The sequence below is a fragment of the Rhinolophus hipposideros genome, assembly GCF_964194185.1.
Source record: "Rhinolophus hipposideros genome assembly, chromosome: 9".
NCBI lineage: Eukaryota > Metazoa > Chordata > Mammalia > Chiroptera > Rhinolophidae > Rhinolophus > Rhinolophus hipposideros.
Genome location: NC_138055.1, coordinates 25,242,272 through 25,263,887, shown reverse-complemented (window position 1 = coordinate 25,263,887; position 21,616 = coordinate 25,242,272). Strand labels below are relative to the sequence as shown.

Below are 21,616 nucleotides of genomic sequence, written 5' to 3'. Positions count from 1 at the left end.
TATATCATCTTTCCTTAACGCCGAATACTATTCCATTGTGTATATATACCACAACTTCTTTATCCATTCATCTATCGAAGGACATTTTGGTTGTTTCCATGTCTTGGCCACCGTAAACAAACCTGCAATGAACATTAGAGCACACGTATCTTTATGTATAAATGATTTCAAATTCTTTGGGTAGATACCCAGGAGAGGGACTGCTGGGTCATATGGTAATTCTATTCGTAATTTTTTGAGGAACCTCCACACTGCCTTCCATAGTGGCTGCACCAGTCTGCATTCCCACCAACAGTGTATGAGGGTTCCTTTTTCTCCACAGCCTCTCCAACACTTGTTACTATTTGTCTTGTTGATGATAGCTGTTCTGACTGGGGTGAGGTGATGTCTCATTGTGGTTTTTATTTGCATTTCTCTGATGATTAGCGATGTTGAGCATTTTTTCATATGTCTATTTGCCATTTGTATATCCTCTTTGGAGAAATGTCTCTTCAGGTCCTCTGCCCATTTTTCAATTGGGTTGTTTGTTTTTTTGTTGTTGAGTTTCATGAGTTCCTTGTATATTTTGGATATTAGCCCCTTATCAAAGGAACTGTTTGCAAAAATCTTCTCCCATTCAGTCGGTTGCCTCTTTATTTTGTCGATGGTTTCTTTTGCTGTGCAGAAACTTTTAAGTTTCATATAGTCCCATTTGTTTATTTTAGCTTTTACTTCCATTGCCTTTGGAGTCAAATTCATAAAATGCTCTTTGAACCCAAGGTCCATAAGTTTAGTACCTATGTTTTCTTCTGTGCAGTTTATTGTGTCAGGTCTTATGCTTAAGTCTTTGATCCATTTTGAATTAATTTTGGTACATGGTGACAGATAACAGTCCAGTTTCATTCTTTTGCACGTGGCTATCCAATTCTCCTAGCACCATTTATTGAAGAGGCTGTCTTTCCTCCATTGTATGTTTTTAGCTTCTTTGTCAAAAATTATCTGTCCATATTTATGTGGTTTTATTTCTAGGTTCTCAATTCTATTCCATTGGTCTATGTGTCTGTTTTTCTGCCACTACCATGCTGTTTTGATTACTGTAGCCCTGTAGTACAAGCTAAAGTCAGGCAGTGTGATACCTCCAGCACTGTTCTTTTTTCTTAAGATTGCTTTGGCTGATGATTTTTTGTTCTATTTCTTTAAAAAATGCCATTGGGATTTTGATGGGGATTGCATTAAATCTGTATATTGCTTTGGGTAATATGGCCATTTTAACTATGTTGATTCTTCCAATCCATGAGCACGGAATGTGTTTCCATTTCTTTGTGTCATCTTCAATTTCTTTCAAAAATGTTTTATAGTTTTCAGCATATAAATCCTTCACATCCTTGGTTAAGTTTATTCCTAGGTATTTTATTCTTTTTGCTGCAATTGCAAAGGGAATTGTTTTTTGTATTTCTTTTTCTGAGATTTCATTGTTAGTATATAGGAATGCAATGGACTTTTGTACGTTGATTTTGTAGCCAGCAACTTTACTGTATTCATTGATTGTTTCTAACAGCTTTTTGGTGGAGTCTTTATGGTTTTCTATATATAGCATCATGTCATCTGCAAATAGTGATATTTTAACTTCGTTCCCAATTTGGATGCCTTTTATTTCTTTCTCTTGCCTGATGGCTCTGGCAAGGACTTCCAACACTATGTTGAAAAGCAGAGGTGATAGGGGACAGCCCTGTCGTGTTCCTGAACGTAGAGCAAAGGGCTTCAGTTTTTCACCATTAATTATGAGATTAGCTGAGGGCTTGTCATAGATGGCCTTTATTATGTTAAGGTATTTTCCTTCTATACCTAATTTATTAAGTGTTTTAATCATAAATGGATGTTGTATCCTGTCAAATGCTTTTTCTGCATCAATTGATATAATCATATGATTGTTGTCCTTTATTTTGTTTATGTGATGTATCACATTGATGGATTTGCGGATGTTGAACCATCCTTGTGCCCCAGGGATGAACCCCACTTGGTCATGATGAATAATCTTTTTAATGCATTGTTGTATTCGATTTGCTAAAATTATGTTTAGGATTTTTGCATCAGTATTCATCAGAGATATTGGTCTGTAGTATTCTTTTTTTGTGTTGTCCTTACCAGGTTTCGGTATCAGGGTAATGTTGGCCTCATAAAATGAGATAGGGAGTATCGACTCTTCTTCAATTTTTTGGAAGAGTTTGAGCAGGATTGGTATTAGATCCTGTTTGAAGGTTTGGTAGAATTCACTAGTGAAGCCATCTGGTCCCGGACTTTTGCTTTTGGGAAGGTTTTGGATGACTGATTCAATTTCTTTACTGGTGATCGGTCTGTTTAGATTTTCCAGTTCTTCATGGTTCAGCCTTGGAAGGCTATCTGTTTCTAAGAACTTGTCCATTTCTTCTAGGTTATTGAATTTGGTGGCATATAGTCCTTCATAGTATTCTTGAATGATCCTTTGTATTTCTGTGGTGTCTGTGATAACTTCCCCTTTCTCATTCTGATTTTGTTAATTAGTGTCTTCTCTCTTTTTATCTTAGTGTGTCTAGCCAAGAGTTTGTCAATTTTATTAATTTTTTCAAAGAACCAGCTCTTTGTCACATTAATTTTTTCTATTGTCTTTTTGTTCTCTATTTCATTGAGCTCTGCTTTGATTTTTGTTATTTCCTTTCTTCTGCTGACCTTGGGTTTCACTTGTTATTCTTTTTCTAGTTCTTTGAGGTGTAACATGAGGTTATTTATTTGGGATTTTTCTTGTTTCTTGAGATAGGCCTGTAATGATATAAATTTCCCTCTTAAAACTGCTTTCGCTGCATCCCAAAAATTTTGGTAGGATGTATTTTCATTGTCATTCATTTCTATATATCTTTTGATCTCTCCTCTAATTTCTTCTTTGACCCAGTCGTTCTTTAAAAGTATGTTGTTTAATCTCCATGTATATGTGGTTTTTCCTGCTTTCTTTTTGCAGTTGATATCCAATTTCAAAGCCTTGTCATCAGAGAATATGCTTGGTATGATTTCAATCTTCTTAAATTTGCTGAGGCTGCTTTTATGCCCCAATATATGGTCTATCCTTGAGAATGTTCCATGTACACTAGAAAAGAATGTATAGTCTGATGTTTTAGGATGAAGTGCTCTATATATGTCAATGATGTCCATTTCATCTAATGTGTCATTTAGGGCTGCTATTTTGTTATTTATTTTCTGTTTGGATGATCTATCCATAGCTGTCAATGATGTATTTAAGTCCCCTAGTATAATTGTGTTTTGGTCAATTTCTCCCTTTAGTTCTGTTAGTAGTTGCTTGGTATATTTTGGTGCTCCCTGATTGGGGGCATAAATATTGATGACTGTTATGTCTTCTTGTTGTATAGTCCCCTTTACCATTATGAAATGTCCATCTTTGCCTCTTGTTATCTTTTTCACCCTGAAGTCTGTTTCATCTGCTATCATTATGGCTACACCTGATTTTCTCTGGGTACCATTTGCTTGGAGTGCCAATTTCCACCCTTTCATTTTGAGTCTATGCTTGTCCTTGTAGCTGAGATGTGTCTCTTGGAGACAGCATATGGTTGGGTTTAGTTTTTTGATCCAATCTGCTACCCTGTGCCTTTTTATTGGTGAGTTCAGTCCATTTACATTTAGGATGATTATTGATACGTGAGGATTTCCTGTCATTCTATCTTTAGTTTTCTGGTAAAGCTGTGACTCCATTGTTTCTTTGCCTTTTTGTTGTTGTCTATTATTTCTTTGTGGTGGTATTCTATGATGTTTCCCTCTGTTTCTTCTTTTATTACAGTATATATTTCAGTTCTGGATTTTTTTTGAGTGGTTACCATTAAGATTATGTAAAAGAAAGTTTGATATTTAGAGTATTCCATTTTCTTCAGCACGCTTACTTTCTCCATTGCCATATTCCGGTTCAGGCCTTTACGCTCCCCCTTTTTATGTTTTGGTTGCCACAAATTGTCCCTGTTGATCGTGGTCGAATAGCCTCCTTTAGTATTTCTTGTAGTGCAGGTCGTGTATTAGAAAATTCCCTCAGCTTCTGTATGTCTGGAAAGGTCTTTATTCCTCCTTCATATCTAAAGAATATCTTTGCTGGATATATTATTCTTGGCTCATGATTTCTCTCTTTCAATAGTTTGACTATTTGGTTCTACTCCCTCCTGGCTTGTAGAGTTTCTGCTGAAAAATCTGATGATAATCTAATGGGCTTTCCTTTGTAGGTTACCGTCTTCTTTTCCCTGGCTGCCTTGAGGATTCTTTCTTTGGTGTTAATTTTAGACAGCTTCAATACAATGTGCCTTGGAGAAGGCCTCTTGGGATTGAGGTAATTAGGTGTTCTATTTGCTTCTTGGATTCGAGGATCCAGTTCTGTCCACAAATTTGGGAAGTTCTCATTAACAATTTCTTTGAATATATTCTCTGTTCCCTTCTCTCTTTCTTCTCCTTCTGGTATGCCCATTATTCTTATATTGCTCTTTCTGATGGAGTCAGAAAGTTCTTGTAGAGTTCTTTCATTTCTTTTAAGTCTCAAGTCTCTTTCCTCTTCCATCTGTGTAATTTCCAGGTTTCTATCTTACATGTCACTGATTCTTTCCTCCAACTGGTCAACTCTACTACCCAAGCTGGTTATTTCATTCTTAGTTTCTTCTATTGAGTTCTTAATCTCCAGAAATTCCATTTGGTTCTTTTTTAAAATTTCAATCTCTTTCATAAAATGCTCATGGTGTTCTTTGATTGCGTTTCTGAGTTCATTAAATTGCTTTTCTATGTTTTCTTGCATCTCTTTGAGGTTTTTCAGAACTGCAATCTTGAATTCTCTATCATTTAAGTCACATATTTCCATATCTTTAAGTTCCTTTTCTGGAGACTTTCCACTTTCTTTCTGAGCAGTCTTATTGCCTTGGTTATTCATGGCAATTACTGATTTATTATTTCTCTTCCTAGACATCTACAGGAGTGGCTTCTGCAACAGGTTGCTAGGAAGAGGTCTTTCTTTTGTTTTCCAATACTTGTTGGAAGAATGTTTTATTTTCTCTCTGACTGCAGCCTTTTTTTTTCTCTCTGACACAGTAGTGCTACATTTTCTCTGCACTTTTCCAGCTTCTCACACAATGGGGGGATTCACTGGAAGATGGGCCTCTCCTCTGTTAACAGTTCACCTGGATCATAGGGTGCCATGTCCCTGTGGGGGTGCGGAGAGCTTTTGAAGTTCCAAAGCTATTTCTGCACCAGATTCAGAGCCCGTATGTTTCAGCAGTTCTGTTTACTCCTGCAGGGATCCACCCAGATAGGTGGGGCCAGGGGCGGGGTGAGTTGTGAGAGGTGGCCCAGAGCAATGGCGGCAACCACCACCACAGCCAGTCCTGTTTCCACAGCTCCCTCCCCTTTGCCGGAACTAGTTGGGCTGCGAATCTGTTTCTGCGGTCCACAGTTCTCAGAACAGCAAAAATCCTGTCCTTTTGATCTGACACTGCTACTTTATCGCTTCTAGCACCAGGCAGGTGGGGGCGGGGCGAACTCTGGGAGGGTAGGGAGGGGCGGCTAGTCTCAGTGCCTAAGGCTTCCGTTCTCCGCTCGGCAGTGAGGGCTTAAACCACCGTTTTCAGCCTTCTTCCCTCAGTCTTTTCTCCGAGTTCTCTGCCATGAGCGTTGGGTTCAGCCGTGTTATATGCTGCCCCCTCAGCCCTGTGGGCCATAAGCGGAGCCCTAGCAGTCCGAGTCCTTCCCTCTCCCACAGCTGCAGTAGTTCCCGGATGCAGCGAGCTCGGAGCACTGAGCCAGGTCTGCGTCCTGCGCCAGCGCGTCCCGCACTTCTCCCTTCCCTCCCCCCCGCCCCCCCCCCCCCCCCCGCCCCCGCTCGCCCGATTCACCCACCTGGAGGTGAATTCAGTAGTGGACCTCTTCATCTTGCCTGTCTGCTGTGCAGGGAGTCCTTTGTGGAGTTATTGTTGTCCGATTAGTTCTAATTCCAGGAGAGCTTTACAGAGGCTCACCTCACGCAGCCATTTTGATCCCTTCGCCATATCTTTCTTAATACTAAGTGTGTATTTTCTTTCCAATCCTAAGAGAAAACATGGTGGAATGATCCAGAAAAACTAAAAACAATGTACCATCATGATGTTCTTTTCTCAAATATTATGTAATATTCTTAACAATTTTTTTATTTGGTATTTGTCACGTATTCATTCTTTTCTTTTTCAGTTACACCACCTTAGTCCTACCCCTCATTTTTTCCTAACCAAATTATTTACCACACTAATTTACCTTCTGTGCCTCCAGTCTATCTCCACTTCAATCTGTCCCATCTAGTGTGAAAAGTATATCACCTTTAAACATTGCTTTTATCATATCACTTATTTCTCATACATAGTCACTACTTCCAGAATTCATAGAATTATTATACTTCAGTTTTTAAAAAAGCATGTCCAACTCTATTATTTTATATATATATATATATCATATATATCATATATATATCATATATATTTATACATTATACATATTATTTTTATCTTCTGATCTCTGGAGTATCACTTTTTAATCAAGCTAACATCTGCCTTAACAGATCTAATTTATTTGTCCCAATCTTCATGGTGTTTTATTATATAATTACACCTATTTACTTAACTTTGTTAAACATACCCCCAAAAGAGACATTCTATTCCAGAGGGGTAAGTTTTTCATTACTCTTTTGGAGCATCCCTTCTGATCTCTGTGTGCATTCTTGCATACCTGTTTCCTTGAAATGCCTTATCTGTTCTCCTATTTCTCATCCTCCAGTGATCATCTAAGTTCTACTTTGATAAAGTCTTTTCTGGCCAATCTAAAGTTCATTTTCTGTCCTGTGTTGAGTCTCTGCTGTCTAACACATACTTTATCCTATTATTCATGTCTCCATATCTTATTCATTGTTAAATAAAAAATCATTCCTGAAATCCTCTTGCTGTAGCTATTATCCATTCCTCTTGTTTGATTCTCACCGCAAATAAAGAACACGTGATCACCATGTCAGTGTAAAAGCAACATTTGGTGTATTAAATTACTCTATATTCTTCCCTCCACCAGCTGAATAATCAGCTTAGGGAAAGCTACATTTTTTTTTTATGTCTAGAGAAATATGCATTTACCTCCAGACTATAGGAAGGACTAGCCTGCCTGTAGGACAGATACATAAATAAAAAGTTGGTATGTTAAATTGTTCAAATAATAAACATTCCCTGAGCAAATGACTTTATTCTACTTGATGAATAAGGCAACTATAAGAAATTAATGGTAAAAGTGAGGTTTACATTGGGCCCTGCATGTTGTCGTTCCATAGGAAGTCAACCAGGCATTGCAGGATTTGCTTCTGCAGTTTATCCAATGACCTTAAGAGAAGACTTTGCAGCCGAAGAAGTAAAAGAGACAGTCCGGAAGTATTTCCCCGAGACCTGGATCTGGGACTTGGTGCCACTCGAGTAAGTTGTGTATTGCCTGGAATTTAGTCCAGGAAATTTGAATTTGCCTCTGTGATTCTGGTGTTATCCTTAGTTCCTGATCCTTTCAGTTCTTCTCCACTACTTTCTGGTAAATATTTAGATTCATAGATCATTTACATCATAGTTGAACAATGCAATTTTTTTCTAATTTTGTCCTGAGATACCTGAAATAATAAAAAGCAGAAAGTTACCCTTGCCCCTAAAGAGAAAAGAAAAACTTTCAGAGATTTCATTAATAGTGTCAAACCTTATCAACTGTAACATTTACCATCCTAGGTTACTAAGTTATCATGTTTTAGGATCAGCTATGGTCCATGCTAAAAAAGGGATTCATTCACTCTCCTCCTCTTTTTTTTCCCACTAGTTTATCAGGGAGTGGTGAGTTGGCAATGAAGATCCCTGATACCATTACAGAGTGGAAGGCCAGCGCATTCTGCTTGTCTGGAACAACGGGGCTTGGCCTCTCCCCCATCATCTCTCTTCAAGTCTTCCAGCCCTTCTTCCTAGAACTCACTCTCCCCTACTCTGTGGTGCGAGGAGAAGCCTTTACACTCAAAGCCACTGTATTCAACTATTTGTCCCACTGCATTCGGGTAAGGGCACTTCTCTAGAAGTGAGCAAAAGTAGAAGGAAGGAACACAATCACCATTCATTCCCTGGGTACCCTAGGTAGTCTCCTACTAAATCATAATTGAATACGATGTAACCTAGTTTTGTAATGAAATAAGTACTAAGAGCAAAACTACCTGACAGATCTAAAGTGGTACTGTTATACTCATTTGGGACTTTGTATTATCTGTGTATTCCTAATTTCAGATATTATTTCCACGTGATTACTTCATTTTTTCACTCTGACTAAGGAAACTCAATTAGCATGCATTGTTCCTTTAAGCTTCATTCCTCCATTACTGACCCTCTGCCTGTGTTCTTTCTCAACTTGTGGGTGGGTATGGGGGACAGATCAGCGTGCAGCTGGAGGACTCTCCTGCCTTCTTGGCTGTCCCACTAGAGAAGAATGAAGAATCTCACTGTGTCTGTGGAAATGGGAGGATAACTTTGTCCTGGGCTGTGACTCTAAAGTCACTAGGTGAGTAGTAAAGTTGTTGCAAATCCTACCTCTTATGTTGTAATGATTTGCTTTCCTCTTTAACCAAGTTATGTGTTGTAATTATTTGCTTTCCTCTATGACCCTCTAACAATGATCGACTGAAAGAAAACCATTATAGAAATTGGGGAAATAAAATAAAAAAAATTCAACATAGAATTACTTTTTAACTCCTTAAGAATCTTATTCCCCAGGAATGGTGAATGTCACAGCTACTGCAGAAGCCCTGCAGTCTCAGGAACTGTGCGGTAATGAAGTGCCTAACGTTCCAGCACTTGGACAGAAGGATACTGTAGTCAAGCCCTTATTAGTCGAGGTATGCAGGTATACTTCCTCAGAGGTCTTATTATATAATATGTATGTGACAGTGACATTTAATTCCCCAAAATATGGATGTATCCACAACTCAATTTTTTACTAACATTTTCTCCTCGAAAGTGATTTTTCTCTTACACATTCAGTGTCACTTTACTTCTCGACTTTTTTTTTTCTTTCAATATCAAGCCTGAAGGAATAGAAAAGGAGGAAACTTTCAACACACTCCTCTGTGCATCAGGTAAGTGTCAAAAATAGACAAAATTCTCATGTTAAGCCCCTTGCCAAAGCATACGGTTATAAAATGTCCTTTGGGGTATGGTTTTCTCTGGGAAGAAATTGTATACTTTCCATGTATAAATGTAAGGACACTTGATGAATAACAATCTTTTCCTGATGAAGGCATAGAGAAGTCAAAAGCCTTAACTAAAAGTTCTGGGCTAAAAAGCAGGATGAAATCTGATGACTGTAGGGCAGGATTCTTTCCAATACAAAACTGTGTTTCCCAAACCTCTCTCTAAACAATTTTCACAATATTGAAATTTTTGCATGATGCTAGTATTATTTATTATTCAGATAATAGTTTAAATTTACTCATTTTTTTAAGTAAGCTATTTTAAGAAGAACTTCAGGTCTAATCTGCTCTTGGAACACATCCAGCATGCTCTAATCTCTGGAGTCTTTTCACTTTTTATTCCTTTTTCCTGAAAATCTCTTCCCCCCAGATATCTATAATTCTTACTCCCTGACTTACTTAAAGTCTCCAATCACCTGTGATTTATTTTGTCAATGAATTTTTAGTAGGTAGCCCTCTCCCCGTACCCTGCACTTCCTGATTTGCCTTGACCCATATAAACACTTACTCTGCTTTAATTTTCTCCATAGAACTTAACATCTATTATACTAAATATTATTTTTTATCTTATTACTCCCATTAAAAGAAAAATTCCAGGAAGTCAGGAAATTTGTTTTGAAAATTATTATATCATTGTACTTAAACAACGATATAGCACAGACTTAATACACATTTATGGAATAAATGTGTTTTTAAAAACCACTAACAATAATACAAATTAACATAAACAATGAAGAGAAGGACATAAGTATTCTGTATAGACATAAAGAAATCTATGGAAATTTAGCACAAATTTGAGTATATGATTAATATGAACTGTACTATGAGATGCTTTAGAAAAAATTTGGATTGCATCAAACAAATTACATAATGACCAAGAGAAATAAGAGGTTAGATCTTGATCATATAGAGAAAATATTCAAACAAAAGTAGAACATTTCTCTTGTTTTTCCTTCCTTTTCATATATTTCTTTTCTTTCATTAGAAACAGGAGTACCTGAAAAGTTGTCACTAAAAGTTCCATCAAATGTGGTTGAAGGATCTTCCAGGGCGACATACTCAGTTTTGGGTGAGTCTCCCAGCCCAAAGGAAGCAGCTGTCCATCTCCATAATTCTAATGCATGGGGCCTCACTGTCCATGGTTAATGAGGTCCCTGACTCCAGGCACTGGATTGAGAGAAAAAGCACTAAAATAAGGATTGCACTGTGTATTAGTCAGAAAGGGGGATGAATAGATGTTGTGATATATATCTTGATATACTCTAAAATGTAAGAAGGGTCACCTCTCTGTGTTCTTTATCTTCAAGAGACTGAGTATGTGTTGATGCTTCCTAATAGATTTGACTACAGTTGGTTTATACCAGATGTGTGGCTCATCAGAAATGATATCCTGCCATTCAGTTTTTTGCATCCTTAAATCACATACTTTATTTTGCCTAATTTTCTTTCTTTTTTTATTTCTTGTTTTTCTTTACCTCCTATGCTTTCTTGTCTATCCCTCTATCAGTGACTTGACCTCTCACTTAGCTAGTAATCTATATTGCTATCCCAACATAAACCAGCTCCGAGTTCCTCTGATTTTTCTTTACCTTTGATGCCCCAGGTGATATATTAGGCTCTGCAATGCAAAATCTTCAGAATCTTCTCCAGATGCCCTATGGTTGTGGAGAGCAGAATATGGTTCTTTTCGTTCCTAACATCTATGTTCTGAATTATTTGAATGAGACACGACAGCTGACAGAGAAGATCAAGTCCAAAGCCGTCAGCTACCTCGTCAGTGGTAAGAGATCTCCCCAATAGGAGAAATCTTAATTGAGTCCCTAAATATCTCCTTCAGTGAACTCAAATCAGTAGCCCTTTGGTTAAGACTTAATAATTATTGTTGTTGTGATATCCAATAAAAGGTGTCACTTTACAATCAGAAAATTCAATGACATCATCGAGTCTTGGAGATATCTTAATAAAAATGCAGTTTTCCTACGACTCCTCAACAAGTTTTGAGATAAAGACTGATAATTTTCCAATGTTTCTGCTATGTCATAAATCTATGAAAACTTCCTCTTCAGGGTACCAAAGACAGTTGAATTATAAGCACAATGATGGTTCGTACAGCGCCTTTGGGGATCGTGATGGTAGAAGTCAGGGAAATACTTGGTAAGATAATTATTTCCATAAGCTTTTGTAAATCCATAATATTTCAGAATTCTGGAAATAGTTATTCGCTGAGTTCTTCCACAGAACTCAGACTTCTGTATACCTGGAGTTCTTTCACAGAAATCTGTTATATTTTAAAAAGCCATATGTGCATTATCATACTGGGTGATTTCACCATTAGTCTATGAAAGCCTACCTGCTCTGATAGCACAGCAGATAGCAGTAAAATAAGGATCCCCGAAATGGAAATATAAGGCAGGAAGTGTCATGATGTGAAATGATCAAGGAAGAAGTTTCTACACTGTGCATTAAGAAAGGGGAGGAAAAGAGACTGTGATGTGGTAACATCATTCAGAAAATGGAAGTTTTGGTGGGGGGAAGGCTTGGAGCCTCCAACAAACATTTCATGAGAAAAGACGTGAAAAGCATCAACTCTGGAGAAACCAATAAATTTGAGAGATTTAAAAAAACAGTCTGAGAATGGGGTAATAGATGGGGGGGGGCACTGTGAAAAAAGTGGAGGGATTAAGAAGTACAAATTGGTTGTTACAAAGTAGTCATGGGGATGGATGTAAGGTATAGCATAAGGAATATAGTCAATAATATTGTAATTACTATGTATGGATCAGATGAGTACTAGATTTGTTGGGGTGATAGATGGGAGGGGGTTGGGAACCAGTGTGAAAAAGATGAAGGGACTGAGAAGTACAAATTAGTAGTTACAAAATAGTCATGGGGATGTAAAGTAAAGCACAGGGAATATAGTCAATAATATGGTAATAACTATGTATAGTGCCAGGTGAGTACTAGATTAGTCAGGGGGATCACTTCTTAAATTATATAAATGTCTAGTCACTATGCTGTACCCCTGAAATTATTATAAAATAATATTGAATGTCAACTGTAATTGAAAAACTAAAAAAAAAGGGGGCAGCGTGAAGGGGAATAAAAGGTCCAAATTTCCAGGTATAAAACAAATAAATGATGGGAATGTAATAGACAGCATAGGGAATATAGTCATTAATACTGTGATAGCATAGTACGGTGTCAGATGGTTGTTGGACTTATCATGGTGATCACTTCTTTAGGTATATAAATATTGAATAACTATGGTGTACCCCTGAAACTATGTAATATTGTATGTTAGCTATATTTTTAATAAAAATCTTTTAAAAAGAGAGAATATTCAGGACCCAGGTATCATTTCCCCACCAATTACCCCCAACCATTTTCTTCCCTGAATTGTGAAAACCAATGTCTGCAGGCAATGCATAAGGTGAGCTTTAAGTGAGATGGTCCTCATATCTCAGACTCTTCTCTGCTGGACAGGCTCACTGCGTTTGTGCTCAAGTCCTTTTCTCAAGCCCGGTCATACATCTTTGTGGAAGACTCACACATCACGAGTTCTCTCACCTGGCTCTCACAGAAGCAAAGGGAAAATGGTTGTTTCCAGCGCTCTGGATCACTGCTCAACAATGCTATGAAGGTGATGTCTTTAATATTGTTCTCGTTCTTGAAGATGGTGACATGTAGGAGGAGCAAAGGTGCTTCTATTGATTCCTCAAGTCTTGTGGGCATAGCTTTGAGGAAGGACAGGCGACTCTAAAGCTTCTGAAATCTAGCAATAAATTAGCAGTTTTTATTGAATAAAAATAGTGTGCCAACGTATTACTGAAAGTAAAGCAAAGGGTCTTGGGACAGATTGGAGAATTTTAGGGTAGAGGAAAAAGGAGGAAAATCAATAATATTGCTCAAGAAAAGATGCTTTCTAATGAAGATGTCTAAGGGGAAATGTAGATGGAGTTAGTCAACTCTCCTTAATGAATATTGGCATGTTGGACTATCTGCTTCTGATCCTTACAGGGTGGAGTAGATGATGAGCTAACACTCTCTGCCTACATCACCATTGCTCTCCTGGAGATGCCACTGCCTGTTACTGTATGTACTAGCACTCTCACAAATGTAAGGGGGGAAAAATCGTGGAGCTATGAATCTCTGAGGAAAATGAGTTGTGGAGTTTGTGTGATTTAATTTTGGTGTGTTTCACTGGAACATAAAAAACTACAATCTTTTGGAAGCTGCAGAGAAAATTATTCCAAACTGTGAGGTTGCACAGGAACATTGGAGCTTTTAATCAGGCGTTAGCCTGGAGGATAGTTCATTCACCTGGTTCTGCTATCTTAAGATCTCCTTTCATCTTCTTTATAGCACCCAGTTGTCCGCAATGCTCTGTTCTGCCTGGAAAGTGCCTGGGGATCCACCTCCGAGGCCCAGGGAAGTTTTGTCTATACCAAGGCATTATTGGCCTATGCCTTCGCCCTAGCAGGAAACCAGGCCAAGCGAAGTGAGCTGCTTGAGTCACTGGACAAAGAGGCTGTGAAAGAACGTAAGAGCTGCTGCTGCAAAGTTTACTTCCAAAAATCACCAGTTAACAGAAGAAGGGACAGGACTTATTGAACTCAAAACTATCATGATTATATTATATTATATTATATCATATCATATCATCCTATACTATATTATAAGAATAATTATCATTGAACACAAATTCTCTAGGTAACATGGATCATTTTATAAATTCACACCTTATATACGCTATACAGCTCAACTTCTAATTTCACACAAGCATATAATAGACAGAAAGACACAATGTGATTTGCTGGAACCTCAATTTACTTTCTTGGCAAAGATTTGTTTGGTTGGTGATTGCTCAATACTTTTACTTCCTTTACATCAATTTACTAGGTGAGCTCTAATTATAATGATCATTCATGAATTAGGTTTTGAAAACATTCTCTAAGCTTAAGATTCTGTCATTTTCCATTTGAAAGAGGACTCAATCCACTGGGAACGTCCAGGGAAACTTCAAGAAGCTAAGGCATTCTATTATCAGCCTCGGGCTCCTTCTGCTGAAGTAGAGATGACATCTTACTTGCTCCTTGCCTATCTTACTGCCCAGCCTGGCCCATCTTCAGAAGACCTGTCTATAGCCTCACGTATTGTGAAATGGATCACCAAGCAACAAAACCCCAATGGGGGCTTCTCCTCCACTCAGGTCTGTGGAGAAACTCTAGGTAGAAAAATAAATACATTAATACATATGTAGACACAAACATATTCAAGGAATTGAATACTTGAATAGTGTATCTAATTCATATTTTCTTCATATTCTCTAATTCATATTCCTCCATCACCAGAAAGGTTCAAGCCTCGCTACTTTATATATGGATTATTGCTTTATCTTGTAAACAGTCTCAATATTTTCTCTCCTTAGTGGACCCTCAATGTAAAGTAGATCAATTGCCATAAAGCAAAGTTTTTATAAGATTACTTCCCTGATAATGTAAATCTTTTTTCATCCAAAGACTAAAATTATCTAATATAGTACCCAAAATATTTCCTCTCCTCAGTAAACATGAATATTCTTAGCTAATTAGGTTGATCCCTTCATTTTTTCTGGAATCGGCTCACGCCCTTTTCTAGGTCTTCACTTATAACATTTCCCACCCTGGTACTCCCTGATTCCTCTCATCTGTCTATATAAAGTTTTCTCATTATTCAGAGATAATCATATTTCTCACCATCTTCACAGTCTTCTCTTACTATTCTAGCTCCAATTTCTTCTCCCTTCTCTAAATTTTTACAACAAATATTATTATGTTAATTTATAAATTATTGAAATAGCCTCTGCTTTGTGTCAAATATTTGAGTCTTATTTCCATATGTATATTGTAAACTACTTGAATGAGGAAACTTCTTCATTTCCCCCCAAAGAACCTAGACTAGTTCGTGATGAATAACCATGTCTGCACTGAACTGATATTCAGTTAATGAACTGTGTTTATAACTAAATAACTCTGAGAGAGTAGTATTGATATGGTTTACATCTAGTATGATTTCGTTACCTTCCTGCACTCATTTTTTTTTTCAGGATACGGTGGTAGCTCTCCAAGCACTTTCCAAATATGGAGCAGCAACTTTCTCTAAAAGGGAGAAAGCAGTTACAGTCACCATTAAGTCTTCAAAGACCTTCTCAGAATCATTTCAAGTAGATGATGCCAATCGCCTATTGCTGCAGGAGGTTGCCTTGCCAGAGATTCCAGGGGAGTACAGCACAATGGTGTCAGGGTCAGGATGTGTGTACCTGCAGGTGAGAATGCCCAGGTTCAGGGGACACTGCAAATGGGAGAAAGAGTCTCAAGAATTAGATTTGAATTTCAAAATAGAAAAAGAAACGTGTGCTAAGGGAAGGTATGAATCATCTAGAAGAGATAGACTATTTGAGTGCAAAAATAAAAGATTTTTTTTTCAATTTGTTTTAGACATCCCTAAGATATAACATCCTGCCCAAGAAAGAGGGGAAAGTTCCCTTCACTCTGAATGTTGATACTCTCTCCAAGAATTGTGATGAAGCAAATGTTGACAGGAAATTCCAGATTCACATCACCATTAGGTAAATCCTATGTCACTACCAGAATTTTTATAGAATATGGCAAAATCGATTTTCTTCTGTGGGAGAACTTCATTGTCCAAAGTCACACGTAATGAATATGGAATTCTTGCAATATTTATTAGCAAGAAAATTTTCTTCACTCTTACTGAAAAGCCTTAACATTGAGAATATGATGTTGCCATATGTGCAGAGTGTGATTTCATAATGATGGGCTTTTCAAACAACCACAGCAGAAGCAAATAAAGTAGATGGAAAAGCTCAGTCGTTGTTAGGGATAGAAAACACAAGAAATGAAAGAGAAGGGAAGATTTCTATTTTGAATGAATTCCAAAGAATTTTTTTGAATGCCTTGATTTCATAGTTACACTGGGGAACGACCCAGCTCCAACATGGTCATTGTTGACGTGAAGATGTTATCGGGCTTCATACCTGTGAAAGCATCAGTAAAAAAGGTAAACCCTAAATCCCTTACAGATAGCAGATAACAAAGTTCTGATAAATATTGTTATTTATGTTTGTTAATTTTATTTTATTGATTCAGTTTTCAAGAGATTTACTCCCTCAAACTTGCCTCTCTAGAGTGTCTTTCCATCATTTTAGTACTGGGTACCATTGTTATGCGGTCTCAAGTATAAGGCATAAGTTATAAATATGGCTAAGAATGCTCCAGCAAGCCCTGAGACATCTAGGTATGTGGAGTGGTATTGAATTATCTTCCAACTATATATAAAAAGAAAATGGGAGAATATGTAATATATATATGTATACACATATATGTGATATATGTGAAATAAATATGGTATAATCATCCCTTTTTTCTTTTTATATACAGTTAGAAGATAATTACCTATATTATATATGAAATATAGATAGAAAGAGGGCTTAATAAATATTACTATTATTATTATTGTCATTATTACTATTAATCTTGAAGAAATCAAAATTAGTAGTTTGGATGTTTCTGACCAACCATTTAGACCATAAATACCCCAGAACTGCTCTCAGCCTGCTCTCATCTCATATCTCTGGTTTATTCTCCCGGTCAACAGCTCCAAGAAAGACCTCAGATTCAAAGGACTGAAGTGAGCACCAACCATGTCCTGATTTATTTTGAAAAGGTAAGATTCTCTGTAACTCTGTTAGATCTGGGAGAACTACTAGAAGTTCTAACAAACCAATCCAGATTTCAAATAATGTTTTTCAGATATACAGGTGAGGATTAAAAAAAGCTGCAGAGGGAAATGAAGCCAGGACTGGTCAATAAGGTTTATTACCGGTGACTGTCCATAGAATCATCTTTTTTTGCCTTTCTTTTATCTGACATTGAGTGTATTATGCAAGTTTCAAAATGTCTCATTCTTTCCATAGGTTTTGGTACAAATGGATAGCATACCTATAGGTTTTGATAATATCTTAAGAAGACAAGATGCTAACTAGTAACTAAGTTAATCTTTAATTCTAATTCAGTTTTTCTGTCTCTCCAGCTAACCAAAGAAGCCCTGAGTTTTTCCTTCTCAGTGGAACAAAGTATCCAAGTGAAGAATTTAAAACCAGCTACAGTAAAAGCCTATGATTATTATGAGACAGGTGAGTGAGATTTAGACATGTTGAACTTTGCAAGGAAAAAAATGACTAACCTAGTAAAAGATCACCTTAACTTAAACAAAACTCCACAATCTTTTGCTGGAAAAAACAGTGAATTTATGGTCACTGGATAACCATTTTCTTGTATATTAACCTCTCATGTGTCCCCTAAACAAGTCTTACAGCCACTCTTATAGATTGATCTTGAAGCAATAGGGGATCAATTCTTTCTAAATTGCCTTGTAGAGTTGTTTGCTCCGGACTGAATTTCTCCATAAAGAAGAGTAGCTATGTCTAAAAAAACCAACATATCAATACTGATGTGTAATGTAAGATCTAAAATTGGATCTATTTTTGACTTGTGCCTTGAATACTCTAACAAAATTTGGTAAACTTTGTAATATATCAAGACATTCTTCCATTTACTTATGACGTTGAACTAGAAACTTAGCATCATAGCATGATGGTAGTGTTAAAACTTTACTCCTTACATTAAGGAAAGGTTGAAAGAGGAAGGTACAACTCCAGTGAGAAAAACACAGCTGTGAAAAGGGGCTATACAATGTCCTACAGATAGAGACAGTTTCCATGCATCTGTGAAATCTGCCCCTCAATTCTGTATCCAAGCCCAACTATCTCTTATTCTCTCTCACTTCAATCCCAAATGGCTTAGTACAGAAGTAAATCACTTATATTGGCTCCATACTGTGTTTACATTTTTTTTCTTAGCTTACATTATACAGTTTATTTACAATTAACTGCTCATGTGCCCGTTACTGAATGTTTTCACTCTTTCTGCCTTATCATTCTTGTGTTTCAGAGGAATTCACCATTGAAGAATACAGTGATCCCTGCAGTGCTGGCAACATGTAAACAGTCAAATCTAATGCCAACATAAAGAAAGTAAGTAAACATCTGTTGTCTGCATAAGGCTGCTTCTTGAGTATATCCATACCATATTATAAACCCCCCTCATGTATCATTTATGAATTAAACTATTTCAAATGTATTATAGAATTTCTCAGTAGAAAAAAAATGCAAGTAAAGTATAATTACTGGTGTCTAAAGTGACTTATTTGAAAATGAAATCAGGAATTTACCACATATAACAATCAAATTATCTAATATTGAGCTTATATTCTATATGCAGTGGTAATATATTTATCACTCATGACCTTTTCAGGATGTTTCTAAACTTATATTAGTTAAGGTCAAGAAAATTTTCACTGTAATTATCCGTATAGCACAGAATGAGAGATGTGATCTATGGGACCTTCCGCAGGCTGGTTGATAGGTTTCATCTTTGACAAAATAATGCTTGCTATGAGACCTGTTTCTCCACTTTAAAAAAACAACAACAACAAAAAACTGAGAACAGCCCTATCACTAAAAATACTTAAAATTGTATTAAATTCAAATATTTATATTTGAAACATGAAAAATTATTCCTTTTGTAGATCACAGTATTTTTCTAATGTTTCTACTGTTTCTTTAACTGTTTAGAAACTGAACATGGAAATGTTTAAAAATGGAAACTTATGGACCTCATCATATGAACTTCTCCAGAAATGAAGAACAAAGATTTGTCAAGAGTGAAGTTAGTGGGAGAAAGAAGGGACAGCAATCGGAAATAGATGAAATTTGTATCTTAAATAAATTTATGACATTTACAACACTATCTTTTGTTTTTTATCAATATTATACTTCCCTTCTGAAATATGTATCTATTCCCCATTGTTTATTTTTTAGTTTTTTATTACTAAATTTATTGGGATGACACTAGTTAATAAAATTATAAAAGTTTCAAATGTACAATTCTATAATACATCATCCATGTATTGCATTATGTGTTCACCACCCAGAGTCAGTTCTTTCACAGTGTTTTTTAAAAACACTTTAAAAACTATAAAAAGAGGTGTACTCAAAAACAATGTAGAAACAAATGTAATTGAAAAATATGTTCAAGTAAACCACAGGAAGGTAAGGAAAAGAAAATAATGTTTCCAAATACTGAAACAACAAAATGTCCATCTATAAGTGAATGGTTAAACTAACTGGTACATTCATACCATATAATATTACTCAGCAATAAAAAAGAACAAACTATTGACATACACAACAACTTAGATCTCACAAACACTATGCTAAGTGAAAATAAAGCCAATTTCAAATAGTCATACTGTATAATTCTTTTTTTACTTTATTAAATTTTGGGGGTGGCATTGGTTAATAAAATTATATTGGTTTCAGGGCCAGCTCAGTGGCTAAGGCGGCTGGAGCTCCATGCTCCTAATGCCGAAGGCTGCTGGTTCGATTTCCACATGGGCCAGTGGACTCTACAACAAGTTTGCCGGTTCGACTCCCACAAGGGATGGTGGGCTCTGCCCCCTGCAACTAACAATGGCAACTGGACCTGGAGCTGAGCTGCACCCTCCACAACTACGATTAAAAGGACAACTTGACTTGGAAAAAAATCCTGGATCTATACACTGTTCCCCAATAAAGTCCTGTTCCCCTTCCTCAATAAAATCTTTATTTAAAAAAATTATATTGGTTTCAAGTGTACAATTCTATCGTACATCATTTGTGTATCAAGTTTTGTGCTTTATATAACATTCTTGAAATGACAATATTTCAGAAATGGAAAAAAAATTAGTGATTTCCAGGGGTTATGAATGGTAGAGTAAGGGAGAAGGGTGTGAGTACAAAGGGACAACATTAGAGATATTTGTGATGATGAAATCGTGCATGTGTAAGAACAAAAGTCCTGGTTCAAGTTTTTACATTTAATTCCATCTCAAATTATTTTTATCTATTGTGTAGTGAGTATCTAAACTGACTTTTCTTCTCACGTAGCTTTTTAATAATCCTTTTATCATTTATCAACCAATTATACATTTCCCTGCTAATAAACAGTGCATCAGTTATCACAAACTAAATTATTATATAATCTACGGCTTGTTTCTGGGTGATTTATTCTATTCCACTGATTAACTAGATTATTCTTTTACAATACTAAAATATTTTAATTACTGTGGCTTAGTAAAATGTTTTAATAACTACTATGGCTGGTCCCTCCACGTTTCTCTGTTTTCATCCTTTCTTTACAATACTAAGCTCGTTATTTATTCTAGGTAAAACATTGAAATCCACTTATCAAGTTAATTAGTCATATTGGGTATTGTTTAGTATCATATTGTGTATGGATCAATTTATAATTATGAATTTCACAATATTTAGCCTTCCTTATTCAGACATAGTTTATCTTCATTTATTCAATTCACATGAAGTAAATTCTAATTCTGACTTAATTTCTGAATGTGGACTGAACTACAAAGTTAAAATTAAAGATTAACTTCATGGACATGTATAGTAAGATAAGTTAAAAGCATAAAAAAACACGAGTAGAGACAAATTTAAAGATACGGACAAAAATCAAATTACAAGATAATGAAAGACTAAAACAGTATTTCTCATTTGTTGATAGAAATAATTGGAAGGTTTTAAGCAAGAGAATGTTTCAGATTCACATTATGATAGTTCAGTTTCTTGGCAAAGACTAGAAAAAAGCAAGTTTTTGCAGATCTCCAGATACACAGCCCATTTGTGCAGAACTGGGCTGTCTTCTTCACGCTTAATTAATTGGTTTAGCACACACATCTCTCCTCCACACTTACACAATTCTACACTTTTAAATTTTGTTTATTTTCCTCTCATCCAGAGATTCAGACCTTTTTGAAAGCCAAACCTGCATCTTAATCATGTCTACAGCCTCCTCAAGCAACACAGTGCTGGGAATGCCATAGGCTCTCAGTAAAACAAAGGAGTAGTTAAATGGGTCAGTGCAAAGTGAGCACATTCCCACAGATTGATGGAGGAGAAGTGGAATGACACAAAGGTACACACCAGTACAACAAATGAACTAGAAAGATTTTCACTGATACCTGACTTATTGCTGAATGCTTCACAAATACTTCATGGAAAAGTTTCTCATACTTTTCCAAAGTCAAATAAATGAGGAGAAGCAGGAATTTGGGTTATTTATTTGGACTTTAAGCAAAACTTGTTTAAAATTACATTTTATGCATTCTCTGAGCTCTGAGGGAAATCATTAGCCCTATCTTGTGAAATTAGCTGGCAGCAATGATCAAAAGTGTTAA

At 36.4% G+C, this 21,616-nt stretch overlaps 1 protein-coding gene across 1 annotated transcript in view; it reads left to right on the top strand.

Moving 5' to 3' along the window:
• Positions 1-19,632, top strand: part of LOC308502792 (pregnancy zone protein-like) — a 52,709-nt gene extending 33,077 nt beyond the window's left edge. The window contains exons 18-36 of the mRNA XM_081061085.1: positions 7,331-7,469; positions 7,855-8,083; positions 8,451-8,577; positions 8,790-8,911; positions 9,100-9,151; positions 10,251-10,334; positions 10,869-11,045; positions 11,332-11,419; positions 12,749-12,905; positions 13,283-13,357; positions 13,628-13,805; positions 14,251-14,474; positions 15,351-15,569; positions 15,742-15,872; positions 16,234-16,324; positions 16,922-16,990; positions 17,357-17,459; positions 18,277-18,359; positions 18,960-19,632. Coding sequence (XP_080917211.1) covers positions 7,331-7,469; positions 7,855-8,083; positions 8,451-8,577; positions 8,790-8,911; positions 9,100-9,151; positions 10,251-10,334; positions 10,869-11,045; positions 11,332-11,419; positions 12,749-12,905; positions 13,283-13,357; positions 13,628-13,805; positions 14,251-14,474; positions 15,351-15,569; positions 15,742-15,872; positions 16,234-16,324; positions 16,922-16,990; positions 17,357-17,459; positions 18,277-18,329 — 2,318 coding nt within the window. The 3' untranslated portion in view covers positions 18,330-18,359; positions 18,960-19,632. The remainder of the gene's footprint in view (positions 1-7,330; positions 7,470-7,854; positions 8,084-8,450; positions 8,578-8,789; positions 8,912-9,099; positions 9,152-10,250; positions 10,335-10,868; positions 11,046-11,331; positions 11,420-12,748; positions 12,906-13,282; positions 13,358-13,627; positions 13,806-14,250; positions 14,475-15,350; positions 15,570-15,741; positions 15,873-16,233; positions 16,325-16,921; positions 16,991-17,356; positions 17,460-18,276; positions 18,360-18,959) is intronic.
• Positions 19,633-21,616: the final 1,984 nt, after the last annotated feature.